At 42.7% G+C, this 15,061-nt stretch overlaps 1 protein-coding gene across 5 annotated transcripts in view; it reads right to left on the bottom strand.

The window, feature by feature from the left end:
- bsna (bassoon presynaptic cytomatrix protein a) overlaps positions 1-15,061 on the bottom strand; it is a 70,582-nt gene that overhangs the window by 21,844 nt on the left and 33,677 nt on the right. For 2 of the 5 annotated variants that reach the window (XM_055168125.2, XM_055168128.2), the window contains exons 5-7: positions 8,286-14,924; positions 5,555-7,868; positions 4,352-5,115 (exon numbers count right to left, since the gene is read on the bottom strand). In XM_055168125.2, the coding sequence (XP_055024100.2) occupies positions 4,352-5,115; positions 5,555-7,868; positions 8,286-14,924 (9,717 nt within the window). The remainder of the gene's footprint in view (positions 1-4,351; positions 5,116-5,554; positions 7,869-8,285; positions 14,925-15,061) is intronic. The other 3 variants (XM_055168126.2, XM_055168127.2, XM_055168129.2) reach the window with 3 other exon arrangements.

Genomic DNA, 15,061 nt, shown 5'->3' on the forward strand with positions numbered 1-15,061 from the left:
TGGTATTAGGGGCTCAGTGTCATCATGTTACACTCCCAGTGTCCAATCAGATAAGATTTCAGAACTTAAATTGTCCTGGAAGTGCACATTGGGTAAGCGAGGTGTCATTTTGCGCACCTTTGCTTTGACTAGATGAAGCCAAAATGAAGCCAGCCAATGCCTATCCAGCAAAGTTTTGATTGATGGGGTAGGAACCAATCAGGAAACAAATTTTATAGACTTGTTATCGTTTCTTATTCAAAAGTGATGTACACATGCACATATATGATAAGGTACAGTGTAACGTAAGAACGATGAAGCGTTAAGAAGGTTTCGGGAAACCCAGCCCTGGATTCAGGACAACTGCTTTGATTTTGGACACCAATAGATTGAGGCCCACCTCGACTTAATCCATGCCCACCCATATGTCACGTTTTGCATCACTGCACAGAGGACCTCTTTTCTGGGTGTAGTATGAAATTCAATGAAAATGCAGGCTCGGTTGTCTCCTGCTCATATAGAATCCATTCTGATTTACATCAAGGTCACACACAAACATGTTTTAGTATTAAGGAAGAAACCATGGTTTCTTTTCCAAAATGTCTGTTTTGGGGCTAAGTGTTGTCACGTCAGGCATTTGACAGATCCTTCACAGGCTGGAGAATGGTTATGGGAGGCCATGTAGGTCATAATCTATTTAAGTGTATCAGCTCAGTTGGCACATAGATTGCCTAGAGATACTGACAGTCTATTCCATTCTGAAACATCTATTTGCAGAGGCCTTGTGCTTGCGCACACAGTAAAAGTTGCCACACCAGATTCTCCTGTGGGCACAGGGAAAGCTGCTCTCGCTCAGAGCAGTATATATTCCCAGGTGTCTAAATCAAAGAGCAGACGTCCTGTCAAGACAGGGGCTGAGGCCTGGAGAGTGGAGACTCTACCCCAAGGTGTTGGAGCTCTTCGGGAGGAGGTTTTAATAGGCAGAGGTTGTGGAGACCATTCTTTACTCCAGAGCACCCTCCACCCTCTTTAAAGCTTTATGCCTTAAAGGGAAAGTCTTTAATTTTTGGTGCAGTGAGCACCTGTATGACCCAGTTAACTGCCCGACTGGTACAATTACAAATAAATTTAAAACTTATAAAATGAAGTTGACTTTTTTCAACTATATTTTATAAGTTGTAGCAACTCATCTCTTGCCAAGATAAAAGTTGAAATGACGTTTGAGCCCATTGAGACGGTTCCAGTCAAGTTTGTGGAACTGAAGACAATATTTCTGTTGGCGATCACATCTTTGAAGAGAGTGGATGACCTTCAGGCCCTGTCAGATTTCCCAACTTGCCTGGAATTTGCACATGGGATGGTTAATCCTTTTTTGTGCCCGAGGCCTGGTTATGTGCCTAAGGTAATGACTAATATGTCATGGCCCATTGTTTTGCCAACTTTCTGTCCCCCTCCATTTAAGAATCAGAAACAGGTCCACCTTTACCGATTGCATCAGAGCTCATTCCACTTGGGATATGGCAGCCTCTAGGGCCTTGTGGCTAGGGGCTTCAGTTCAGGATGTCTGTAATATGGCAAGTTGGTCGTCTACGCTCACATTTGTTTGGTTCTATGAGTTAGATGTGGGTGCTACACCTGGGACCCAGGTACTCATGTCTTAGCTGTACGTGATGGCTTCACACAGAGAAGCACTTGGTAGCATGGTGCTTTGATACATCATTCCCATAGGTTCGGCGATGCAGTGCTAGTTCCCTAGCCATGTAACCATTGTTCCCTGAGAAGGGAAGAAGATGCTGCATCTCCCTCCATCTCTGTCATGCCTTGCTTTAGCACATTTAAGCTAAAGCCGGTTTCACTGGATGCACTTTTACATTTACATTTAGTCATTTAGCAGCCATTAATGAGTTATCTCGTCAGTTAAGAGAAAGTGCTTCCCTGCCAATGATGAGTTTTTACAACAATCTATATTTCCGCTCTTATCCACTAGGTGACGCTTTACCCGCCTTATAAAACACTAAAGGATCCACTGATCCAAAAACACTAAAAACTCTCTTGATCTCTAACAAAAGTCTTTTACAAAAATGCAATTATCTCAGCTTTTTGCTGACAATTTTAAAGAAACCTACCCATGTTTGGGATGTGATAAAAAGAGAACAAATGAAGATAGGATGAAACATTTTTAAAACACTGTTAAGGGTATGTTCTTTTATTAAACTTTTGTGAAAATAAAAAAATGCAGGCACTGGCTGGAAACTTTTATAAAAACGCTGGCGGGGAAAGAGTTAAACATGGCTACAGAATACAGCAGATCTTGTCACAACCGGCAGATCATTTCACAGATGTGGAACCAATCCAGAGAAGTTACGTGATTGTGATTTTTATAGCTTTCTTGTTCCTACATCACCCGCTTATGACATGTCTTCTGCGACTCAGCATCTCATTCCCTTTTCAGGGATCAATGGTTACTACCATATTTTTCGTTCTATAAGCCGCGTTATTTTTTCATAACTTGGCTGGTGCCACGTCTTACAGTCAGATGCGCCTTGTAAGTCAGTATGAATTAATTTTGACATTTATGAGGCAAGAGACAACATTACCCTCTACAGCCGCGAAAGTCCGCCATATGCTGCTGCTGTATTTATATAATTCAATGAATTCAGTAATGTGGAATGACGAGTATGCGAACTTTACGCTAGTTGGCTTGTTCGGTTTATTTAGCCTATTCAACCTTCCAGGTAAGTTCTGTATGCTATGGTTTACTGTTAAATAACTGATAATATTACTTTAACGTACAGACATCTATTCAGCCTGCTGTTCTGTCTGCTATTGTTTAGTTGAATAACGTGACTTTTCAGATTACATGTCTGTTCTTCGGCTTGAATTTTGAGAAATAATTTTTTAAAGAAATACGACGTATAGTCCACTGTGACTTATATATATTATTTCGTCTTAATGGCGCATTTTTGAATGATGTGGCTTATACTCGGGTGCGGCTTATAGTATGGTATGTAGCCTGAAACATTCTTTATAGCTTTTGTAAGGGTTTTTTTGTACCTGGCCATATTGACTACTCCACTGTAGCACATCTATGGGCTAAATGTATGTACAGTTGTGGACGAAAATATTGTCCCCCTTGTTAAATATGAGCAAAGAAAGCTGTAAAAAATCTGCATTGTTTCTGCGTTTTATCTTTTATTTTAAAAATTCATAAAACTCCAATGTTTCATTGATAAAAAACATTCTATCTCTAGTTTTGTTATAGAGTTCCCAAAGGCTAAACTCTGTTTTAACACAATTTTGTACCATACCATACAAATAAGGGACTTAAAAGTGTTTAAATAGGAGTTGAATAATCATGACATAGCTGTATTACAAAAAATCTCTCAAAATTCTAAAACATTACATTTTATATTGACATTATCACTTTTTATTTGCCACTAAGCTGTTATATATGCAATTTTTGCATATACTCTGTAGCTTATTAAAGCATAAACTTCTAAATTATTATTATCTCCGGGGCTGAATAATCCTAACGGCAACTGTATATTGATATTAATATCGATACTGCATATTGTAAAAGTGGACATAATATTTTAACCTCTTTAAATATTTGTGCTGTTTCAGCAAGCAAAGTCAATTAAAAAAAATTAAACACTTAAAACACTTAACTTTTTCGCCGCCAGCGTTTTAAAAAAAAAGTTGCCAGCGTTTTTCATGATTTTCACAAAAGTTTGGTGCCTTCCAGAAAATGTTCTTCTTTGGATATATGAACATACAATATACCAAATGAAAGAACAGACCCTCTGCTTTCAAACAAACAAAAAAAAAACGTTTCATCCTACCTTCAGTAGTTATTTTGTAATCAGCTTTTGAATATGGGTAGATTTCTGCAAAAACACCACATTTTGAGCAAAAAGCTGAGATGATTCCATTTTTGTGACGGACTTTTCATAGAGATCCCATTCAGAGCGATCTTTAAAACAGACACGGACATGCAGCCGATTGGCATAGGGCAATACTTCCGGGTCTAAAACTATCCACCTGGTGGATAATAGCGGTATTGCGGAAAGCCGGAAATACTTGTCATTGGCAGGGAAGCGTTTTCTCTTGATTGACGAGATATCTCGTCAATGGCGGCGAAAGAGTTAAAGGACATTATGGCCTTAAAAGGAATAATGGTTTTCTGTTTATGTACTGTGTTAAAATATAAAATAGTTCTTGTGACATTGTTAAAAGAGCAACAAATTAACCATTAAACTATTTTACATTTTATGCGGTCAAGGTCTAAGAATATTTTTACAGAAAAAATACAAAAAAATTTCAGTTTAAGGAAAATTTATGAATGACTAATTAAATTACAAGATTGACTTACTGCAGTGGAAGTTGTCTGTGCTGCTGCGGTGGGTTGCCGAGCCATTGGCCCAGGCTGGACAGGTTTAGATTGCAGTTGCTGGGCTTGTACTAGCTGTGGTTGTGTTGAACCTGTGGAAGATGTCTGCAGTCCTGGCCTGGTAGCTGATGTCTGTGCCGACTGAGGAAGCTGTGTCCGCTGACCCTGCTGTCCATCAATGGATGGCTGTGAGCCAGGTTGTCTGCTTGAACTTGAAGGTCCAGTAGAACCCTTCTGTGTAGGCCCAACAGTTCCTGGCTGTCTAGAAGATGAGATGTGTTCCTGTTGCTTTCTACTGGAGGACCCTTGATGGTGGGAGGACTGTTTTCCAGAGCGAGAGCTATGGTGCTGGCCTGAGGGATCACGGGAGTAATCTGAGGAGTGGTAGCCCTGAGAGCGAGACTCTCCCCTCCTCCCTGAAGATGACAGGGAGCGGGAATCATTCCGCATGGATGGATCCTTTGAGGAACGTGAAGATCGAGAGGAACGAGGCTCATCTGAGTGGCGTGAGGAGTGCCTACCAGAACTTCCACTTCCGTGTTGGCGATACTCTCGAGAAGACATGTGACGGGTATGGCCATAATCATTTTGTGGCCAAAGATCTTCCGGCGGCTCATCGTAGTCATGGTATGTGTGCTTGACATGGCCACGCCTGCCAGAATGACCATTGCTGCCATAGTGACGAGAACTACGAACCTCACGTGGCTTCTCAAACCAGTCCGTCTCCTCTTGTCCGAGATGGTATGCTTTGGAAACCAAAAGCAGATCACAATCAATTTCGATGTCCGATGGCAAAAGAAGATTGCACACTGAGGCCATGCAAAAGAAAAAGAAAAAAATGCCAGAACTTAAAGAAATACATGCACCACATTTTAACACAATGTATAGCACATAAACAATTATCAAATAAGAAATGCAGCTTAATAAAAAGTTTGGAAGTCAAAACCATTTAATGAAGTGCTTTGGGAAAGGAAACAAATACGAGACAACACAACAACTCATGCAGATTTTGCCATGAGCACAGCATTGACAGTCAGTTTTGTCAAGAATTGTAAGCTGCTTGCAGACAAAACATGGGCATGCACTTGGTTTTCACTTCTTTACTTCTGCTAATCACTCTCTTTTTCTGGGTGGGTGGGGGATGTATAAAGTGGGCACTGAAGCTGGCATTCAGCTCCCAATTACCTTCGCTGTCAGAAACAGCACAATGCATATCGTCAATTATATACATATCATCTGGTTCATAGACATGGGTCCGAGGAAGGTCTCGAATATGGTCCTGAACATCAGGAAGCGAGTGACTTGAACCATATGAATTTGATGGATAGTTGAAAGCCCTCCCAACACCCATGAGCTTTGTCATGAGGTGGGAGCTCTCCTTTTCTGAATATTGAGAGTGAGAAGACGGGTGCACACTGTGGCCATGGTTGCTGTGATATGACCGGTTTTTATTGCCCCCTTCATATGATCTGCTGTTGTATCTCTTCTCACAGGATGAGATTTTGTCCATGCCATAACCCGCTGAACGGGACCTGCCATAACCATAGAGGCACTCATCATTGTAGTTTCCCCACTGTTGACTGTAGGCACTTCGTAGCCCATAGACGTCATCCTGAAGTTTATGGTACTGTGAACCTGAGCCATAACCACTGGTTGTAGAGGTGCTCATGGTGTATGAGGCCAGATCAGCCTCTACATCATGAGCCTCCTCAATTGGGGAAAACTTTGATATCTTTTGCTCAATGCTTTGTTTACGATGTTTGCTCCTTCTGGAAGACATGACGGCTGGAGGGCACAGGTACTTGTGCCTCTGGGCTGCCCGTGTAGGTGCTGAGTGTCTGTAGTCATCATAGTAATATAATGATCCCCCACCCATGCTACTGCTTCCCACTACACGGCTATGCGTATTTGTCCCTTGTGCTTGGTAGCTGCCGGTGCTCTTACCCCTGCCATGGTGCTGGTCGTACAGATCTGCATCACGTTCATCCTCTGGTCTGCCACATGAGCTCCCCCCGCGACTGTGAAGTCCATCTGTCCCGTAGCGCCCATGACCCTCACTGCGATGTGAGTCTGGAGCAGTGCCCATGCCCTCTTTAGTCAGTTCACATATGTCATCAATTAAGACATAGTTTCTTGAGACATTCTGCTCTAGGTTTGAAGATCCATACAAGCCTTCACTAGAATACACAGAGGGGCTGTCCATTGAATGCATGTGGTCAGATATTGCTGCCTGCCCATATGTGTTGGTAGCAGCAGTACTGTATTGTCCATAGGAACTAGCTGTAGTTACTGTATATCCATATGTATTTGCAATAGTTGTTGTGTACTGCCCATAACTACTGGATGAGATTGTTGTGTATGGTCCATAAGCAGAGGATGCTGAAACAGATGAGTAGGGACCATAAGTGCTTGACACAGCTGTGCTGTATTGGCAATAGGGTGGACCCAACCCAGACTGGCTGTAACTTGTATCTTGGGCAGTTATTGTTACTGTAGGGTTGCTTACAATCTCATAATTAGTGGGCATCTTGTGTTCAAGGTCAGCAAGTGATGTCTGACGGGGCTTCTGCTGAAAAGTGAGAGTGTCTGCCTGCGGCTGATAAGTGCTTGTTTGACTGACCGGGTAGGGGGGTGCCTGGCTTGGATAAGGTGCACTGTGGCTTGGATAAGTCGTTCCACCCATAGGTGGTAAGGTAGGCTGGAACCCTGGATGGCTTGGCTGTGTTGGATGTGGCATCAAAGTGTCTGTTGGATATGGAGGTTGGCTTAGTGGGAAGCCCTGGGAAGGAAAGGTCCCTTGGACCTGATATGATAGGGTTGGATACGTCTGCAAGGGAGTGGGCTGGGGAAAAGCTTGGGCTTGGGTGACTGATGGATAGGGAGGTTGATTGAAAGCTGTGCTTGGCAATGTAGATGCTTGTGGGGTAGGTGCAGTAAGTAGACTTTGTGGGTACTGGTATGACATGAAGGACGATGTGGGGGGAAACTGGGCAGCAGTGTTTAGCTCACAAGTAAACTGGCTCAAGGGTGCTGTGCTGGGTCTGGTCAATAACCCGTTGCCCTCAAAGGATGTGGCTGCAGATGTCAGGCGAAGGTTGTTGAGCTCAGAGTCTGACATATAGTCTCGTGAGTCACCCATGCAGCGTAGATATGCTATCTCCCTCCTTTCTCTCTCTTTCACTAATGTTTCTTTTCGTTGTGTAATGCCTAGCTCCAAGTATCTAAGCTTGGCATCAATTTCTTTTTCCTCCTCCTCTAACTCAGCCTGTTGTTTGCGTAGCTTTGTAGATTCTTGCTCTACAGCCTTCAGCTCATGGGTCAGGTCCTTCAACAGACTGGTCTTTGCTGCTAAGCGGGAACCACCCTTAAAGGAAGACAAAGAGGGCATAAACATTTGGGACAGGTTAGGGGCAACCATAGGCAGTGTCTCCTCTGGTGGAGGGCTGGGCAAGGTCCTCTTGACTTTCCTTAGGAGGGAGCTCTGCTGCAGAGCTGCCAGCTACAGAGACACAGTACCCAAGAAGAGTGAAAAGGCCAGGAGCATGAAACACAGAGGACAACACAATGTTACATATTAGCATATCAAACACAAATGTGATTCTGATCAAAAACTATTATCTAGCCTTTTGGATAATATACAAAGCAAGAAAATGTTTTCATATTTACAGTGACCATTAAGAACAAAACAGGGTGACCATACTAGTCATAAGCAGCGGTCCCAGAAGTTGACTGGAGCTTTATTGATAACAAGGTTTCACTTTAAAAATACAAGAATGATTAATATGAAAAAAAAGTTTTGAATGTTGAAGTTCTGGACACATTCAAATTCTAAAACTAAAATTATCAGAGATGTTGAAACATATATATTATTATATTGTAACTTGTACAATCAAAGAAGGAATTGAATTATCCATACCTGACTCTGCAGAGCTTGCTGTTGATAAAAGGACATCCTAGCCTTGGCATTTTCATCTGTAGTGGGACTTAGAGGCTTGGGGTCTGACATAGATCTCTGGATATTCTTCATTGGCCTAGGAAGAGCCTGATGTCTCTGTGGTAGCTCGCCAATACTCGACTTCTTCTGCGGGGTGACATGGGCTTTATTTAGCCTCTCGCTAGAAGAAAATGAAGTTTCTATGACGTGTTGTGGAGAGGAAAGTGGGGAAACTGGCGAATACAGCACCTGTGGAGATTTTGGTTGTTGCCGGATCAGACTGGACAAAGACTCGTTATGCAGGTGATGCTGTTGGTAGCCAAACTCCAAAGGATCAGGTCTCCTTCTTCCTAACATCACAACACTTTGTTGATGTGGAGAGAGTTGATCTGCTGAACCAACTAACTGGACACTGGTGGGGCAGACAGTGGTAGCAATGCTTATCTGTGGAACAACAATGCTTTGAGGCTGGGACTCAGGGTCCGTTTGACAAGATATGCTTTGACCCTTCTGTGTCCTTTCAGGACCAGAAATATAGTGGACAATTTCAACCTTGTTGGGGTCTGGCATAGTAACATTTATGCTTGGGGCCACTCTAACCAGTTGATCTGTCTCTGTTTGGCAAGAGCAGTCTCGGATGGTCTGGATGGCAATGCTGGATGATGTAGCTTTAGTTGCTGAAGTTGCAAATGAAGGCATTTCAGATTTATGGTCTACACCAGATTCACTAACATGTCTAGTGTAACGAGTGCGTCTACGTCTAACTGGCTGCTCCCATTCTGCCTGGTCTTCATCATCATCTGTCTGAACACTGCAGTCCACACTACGCCTAGTTCTTCGCCGTCTTGACACCAGGTACCTTTCCTCTCTATCTTCATCATCTGTTTGCACACAGGTGTTTACAACTCTTTGGGGAAACATTGTAATTTCTCCCTCATTTCCATCCTGCAGACGAGGCATAGATCTTTGTTTACGCATAGACCGAATTTCTGTCTGATCATCACTTTTCCTCAAGCACATTTCTGATGCAGAATTTGGCAGCGGTCTTAGGAAAACTTGAACATCACTATATAGCACATCTGGGACAAATTCTTGTGGCTGATTTATTTTTCCAGCTTTGCCTCTAGGGTGCTGGGTATTTGTATTGGCTGCAACAGCACTTGTTGCAGACTTCTGACTCTTTTGCTCCTCAAGTTGCTGCTGTAGCTGTTGTTGCAAAGACTGTATCTGGTCAAGCTGCTTTTTTTGTTGAGCTAGCTGCTCTCTTTGCAGAAGTAACTGATTTTCTCTTTCAGCTTGCTGTTGCTTCAAGACTTGTTGCTTTATAGTTTGTAATTCCTGTATCTCCCTTTGAACCAACATTTGCTCTTTTTCTCTATCTCTCTGCAACTCTGCACGCTCCCGCTCAAGCTCTTCTTGAAGCCGTAACTGACGCATCTTTTCCAGCTCTACTCTTTCTCTCTCTAACTGCAAAACATGTTCTTGCTGTTGATGTAGTTTTTCCTCTGTTTCTTTTTCTTGATTTGGGAAGAAACTTTCAGGAACTGTAGTGGTTGAAGTAGATGTGCCTCTTTGTGTTGATGGGGACAGCTGTGTTTTGGACTGAGCAGAAGTGTGACCATGTACTGGAGGAAAGGAATGAACATGTGGTTTAGCTTGTGGTTGCTGGTGTTGTATAAGAGGCTGGGCAATGGACTGATGGTGGGGAAGAGATAGGTTTAATGGAAGAACTTGCATGTCAGTTTGGCCCATTGGCACAACCATTTGTGTTGAAATAGGTGCTGGAGTGGTAGAACAAGCAGGTACACAGGAGGGCTGTTTTGGTTGTGCCACTGTATTAGCTACTGACAAGCTTACCGGAGCCTTGCCAAGGAACAATGGTGTATCTTGGGCTGTTATTATAGATAGGGACTCAGTCACTTTTGCAGTTGTAACAGAGAGAAGATTAGGTGTAGGGTATTGGAAAGGCACTTGCCCTGTCCTTGGAGCTACTGGCAATCTAGTTAGGCTTGCCAAAGGTACTGGGGTCATATTTGGTGTAGGGTATGGTCTGTATACACCTCTTAATAGAGGTTGTAGCACTGAAGCAGGCTGTGTAGTAATTGGGACTGTGGATGCAATTGGTGTGTTAATAGTTGAATAGATCATACCATCAACTGATCTGATAGCTGATGGATACATAGCTCGAAGACTGGCTTGTCTTGCATTGATTAGATCAGTTAAAGTTTGACTATGGGAAAGAGGCTTTCCGTCTGGACTGTACTTAAAGCTATGTCTGGGAGCTTGCAGCAGATTAACTTTAATAGGTGGACCACTACACCTCCCAGTAGCTAGTAAAATGTCTGGGTTGCTACTATATCTATCCATTGAGTTGAGGGCAGCACACATTCGACTTATTTCTCTGGCAGTTGTAGCACTGTACTGGGCAAGATTAGATTCTGCAAAATCACCTGGGAAATATCCACAATCTGTGCTGATGTTGGTCAGAGAACTGTACCTTCTAATTGGTAGAGCTGAAACATCACCCTGACGAAGATCTGTGTAGGAGCCATATTGAAGCCCCATCCCAGTGTATTCTCGTTCATATCCATCCTTATATGTGTCTGTGAATAATTCTCCCGTGGACTGAAAATGAGGATCAAGCTTTGCTGAATATGATAAAAAACCAGCCTCAGCAATGTTAGTTTCAGACATTGATGGTTGAAGCCGTCTAGGTAATGGCAATGTGTGTGATTTAATGGCACAATTTTGGTATGTCTCTTGATCTCGAAACAAATCAAGTTGCTGATAGAGCGGTGTCTGTATCGGAGGTATTGTTGTAGATTCCTTAGTAATGTCATCTTTGACCTGTTTTTGAGAGAATGGAACACCCACACAACTGCCACCAAATGGCAGGTTATAAACCATGTCACAACAAGTCACTTGATTTTCTGATTTCATTTGGCTTGACCAACCCACTGCATCCTGAATGTCCTCAGATTTGACGAGATGTGTAATAGCAGGGCCTTGTGCAAGTCCATCCATCTGAACCATCATGCTATGAGGCTTAACATTTGTTAGAGGCTTGACATTTGTTAGATTCATAATCTCTTGCTGCTTCTCTCTTAACTCAGAAGGACCTCCAAGACCATAAACATCAGATGTCATGTCGGAAGAGATGGCATTAACCTCTATGGCAGTGCTTGTCTGAGTTACAACCATGTCTTTTTTAAATGCAGGTAGTCGGCTTGATAAGTCCAACTTTGCATATGAGGCAGCTTGTTGTTGAAGTTGATGATGGTGCTGAAGCTGCTCCTCAAGAATTTGTTGTTGATGTTGAAGCTTCTGCTGTTGTATAAGTAACTGCTGTTGCTGGATACTCAAATCTTCCAGCTTAGCATCAATCTTTGGTATAGATGGATCTGTTGGTGGCTGTTTATTTAGTGCAAGGCAAACAACTGGTCCCATACCTTTGCCAAAATCGACTCTGTTCTCAAGAGGATCACAATACAGCACAGGCTGCTTGGGTTGGGACATGAACATAGAAGCAGCTACTGTAACACTAACGGTTGTTGCTGTTGAGGTAACAACATGTAGCTGCTCCTGTGTATTCAAGTTCATTACTAATGGCTGAATAGTTGTGGATTGACGAATGGGACTTAATTCAGTACTGCCAGAATATTTATGAGATTCTGTGGACAAGGAAGTTAAATCCATTCCTTGGTCAGTCATGATAACTGACATTGGCTTCATGGCAGTTCTTAGGTCCACAACACTCCCACTATGTAACCTTTGTCCTTGCTCAATTCTTGAGGTACCTGGAACTGTTGAAATGTGACAAAGTGATATGTTGTCCATTGACAGCGAACCATATGTGTACATGCTAGCAGTGGTCACCATGCTTGTTCCAACATTAACTTTTCCAGGCTTATAACTCCTATAGAAACCCCTATGTGGTAATTGTTGATGTGGTGGAATATCAGGGGGGCTATCAGGAGGTGAGTAGTCATCAAATGTTGACTGGCGGCTAAACCTCGTCGGTGAAGACAATGGAGATGTAGCTGTGTTAACTTTCACTGGCTTTGGTGGGCTAGTAGCCTCTAACTCTTCTGTTCTCATCATAAAAGAACTATTTGGAGAGGATTTCTGAAAGAGGCATGGTAAGGCAGTCCTTTGTGAAGTCTGAGTGCTCTGTGTCAAAACTGGAGAAGTATGATAAACCTTTGCAGAGGAAGCTAGCATTGAATGACTAACAGTTTGAGTTGAGAGCTCAGATGTTCTTTTAGATTGGGATTGTGTTGGACTATGAATAGGAGAGGAAGTGGGAGAAAGAGGTGGACTCCTTTCGTGATACACATGACCTCGAACTGAAACTGTGCCAGATTCTGAGGATGTTGAATTATCTCTCAATTGAACTCCTTTGCTAACTGACACTTTTTTTACAGCACTTTGGTTGTAAGCCTGAGTGATTTCAGCTATTTTGTGAGACATATTTGAAGCACTGTTAGTTGTCATGGTAGTGCTTCCTGTTTGCCGACCATATAAATTAGGCTGTGTGGTGGACACTGTTTGACTGGTCCTAGTTTGAGAGACAGTGACTGTATCCCTAGTGAACACCCCATAGGCAGCAATATTAGTGGCTGCAGCAGCTGGTGTAATACCATTTTTACCAGTTTGATATCTAAGTCTGTCTTTGTTTCCATCTTTAGAGAAATGTTGAGTTACTTTGACATCAGGTATGCGTCCTCCAGTCACTGTTTCAGAAAATGATACTGGTGCTGAGATCTGGGTGGGGCTTGTGCCCGGAGTCAATAAAGCATTGCTTTGTTCCAGCAACTTAGCAAAGGCTGAGCCTGTATCTAGTAATTGCTTTTCTGAGTAGGAGTCATCCATTTCAATTTTGTCATCAAGCTGCTTTGAAATGTTTTGTGAAGTCTGGCGGATCTCTTCATATATATCCACTGTATTCTCATTCTCATAAGTGATATCATCTTGATCAGTATAATCATATTCATCCTCATATTCCTGTCTGTTTCTAATGTCAGACTCTTGATACGAACTTGTGTTGTACTGCTGGCCAGAGCATGATTGCTGCTGCTGTTGTTGTTTCTGCAACATCTCAGCTTTCCTCATCATTTCTTCGTATACTTCTTCTGCACTTTTTAATTGTTTGCTGCTAGAAGTAGTAGTTATAATAGGTGTAGAAGATGTGGTCTGTTGTTTTTCAGTAGGAGAATAAAGTGACATAAATGTTGGTAGGTTGTACTCACTGCCAGATTTGTACAACTTTGGCTGCATTTCATAGCCCTCAGTATCTGAATCAGCTGAAGGAGAGTACTCTGAGCAGGAAGACCGGTGAAGTTCCTCCATCTCAGCTGCCTGTCTCAGCTCCTCTGTTGGAGAAGCATCCTCAATAGGGGACAGATTGCTGGGGGGTGTTTTGGATCGTTCTCTGCGCCTTTGTGCTCTTAGCTCTTCTTTGTCACGTTTTGTTTTTCGGACAGTGCTTCTAATTCTCTGTTGTTCCACTTCTCTCATCTTTTCCTGCTCTCTCAGTAGTTCTTCTTCTTCTCTCAATTCATCTTCTTCTGAGGAATCCTCAATGGTGGGTAGGAGTGGTCCATGGGAGCGATGCCTGGCCTTCCTCTGCTGCTTTGCTTCTTCTAGCCGTTGCCTACGGCTAGGACTACTGTCGCTGTCGTCTTCCATGGAGGATATGGAAGTAGGGGATATCCCTGAGGTGTAGCTAGAGGTGGTTGGTGGAAGTGTTGAGGAATATTCTCCTCTAGAACGCTCTTCTGGAGAACCGGTAAGGCTTTCCATTTCCAGCTCAGGCTCTCTGTCCAGACTTAGGTCATTGTCATTATTTAGTTCTATGTCTCGACTATAGCTGTTGGAGTTGTTTAGTTCTATGGTTTTGAATCTGCGCAACCCTCCTTGAGACGCCATGAGGTCCTCTTCAGCTGATCCTTTGTATACATCACTTGTAGTTTTGCTCTCCTCTTCAAAGCTACTAGATTGATAAGTAAGACGGTGCTTTTCTTTCCCTGAGTCACTGATGTGCTTTTGTGTCTTTTTTGGCTTTTTGTAACTATAGTCTTCATCATCATTGTCTTCCTCTTCTTCAACATCATCCTCATCATCTGCACTCATCTCCATGATTTGTCGCCTCATAAATTCCTCATCAGTAATCTCTTCAGGTTCTAAGTTTTTTTTCTTGATTGATCTAAGCTCTCTCTTGGTTTCCCAGTCAGTTGGCTCTTCTTCCACCTCCATAATGCCTTCAAGGTCCTCATCAGAGTCATATTCCTCTGGACTAATTGATATAGAGCGAGATCGATGCTTTCTGATGTCTTCATGGTGGTCTTTCTCGCGCTTGTTGCCATTTGTTCCTTTACCTTCAGATGGCACTTTAAACTCTAGAAGGGGTCGCATGGAACTCTCAAGCTTAATCAGTTCAGACGGGCTTGGTGGTGTATGGTGCCCTGTGAGACCTCTCTCATTTAACTTCAGCTCCTCCTCCTGAATAAGACCAGTGATCTCACTATGCGAACTAGAGATCCCATCTGAGGAATAACCAGTATCACTCAAACTTTGCGGGCTCCGTGATAGGTCTTGGTTGCTGTTTATCTTGCTTGTTTCCTGGAGAACAAAAGAAAATGAAATAAATACAAGAGTCATAGACTTTAGTCATATTATGAATTTATGAACAACTTTATTTTAAAAGTCCTAAATTTGGAAGTCTTCCTTTTTCTGCCTTTTAAATACTTCACTTCTGC

The sequence above is a fragment of the Misgurnus anguillicaudatus genome, chromosome 5 (assembly GCF_027580225.2).
Source record: "Misgurnus anguillicaudatus chromosome 5, ASM2758022v2, whole genome shotgun sequence".
Classification (NCBI taxonomy): domain Eukaryota; kingdom Metazoa; phylum Chordata; class Actinopteri; order Cypriniformes; family Cobitidae; genus Misgurnus; species Misgurnus anguillicaudatus.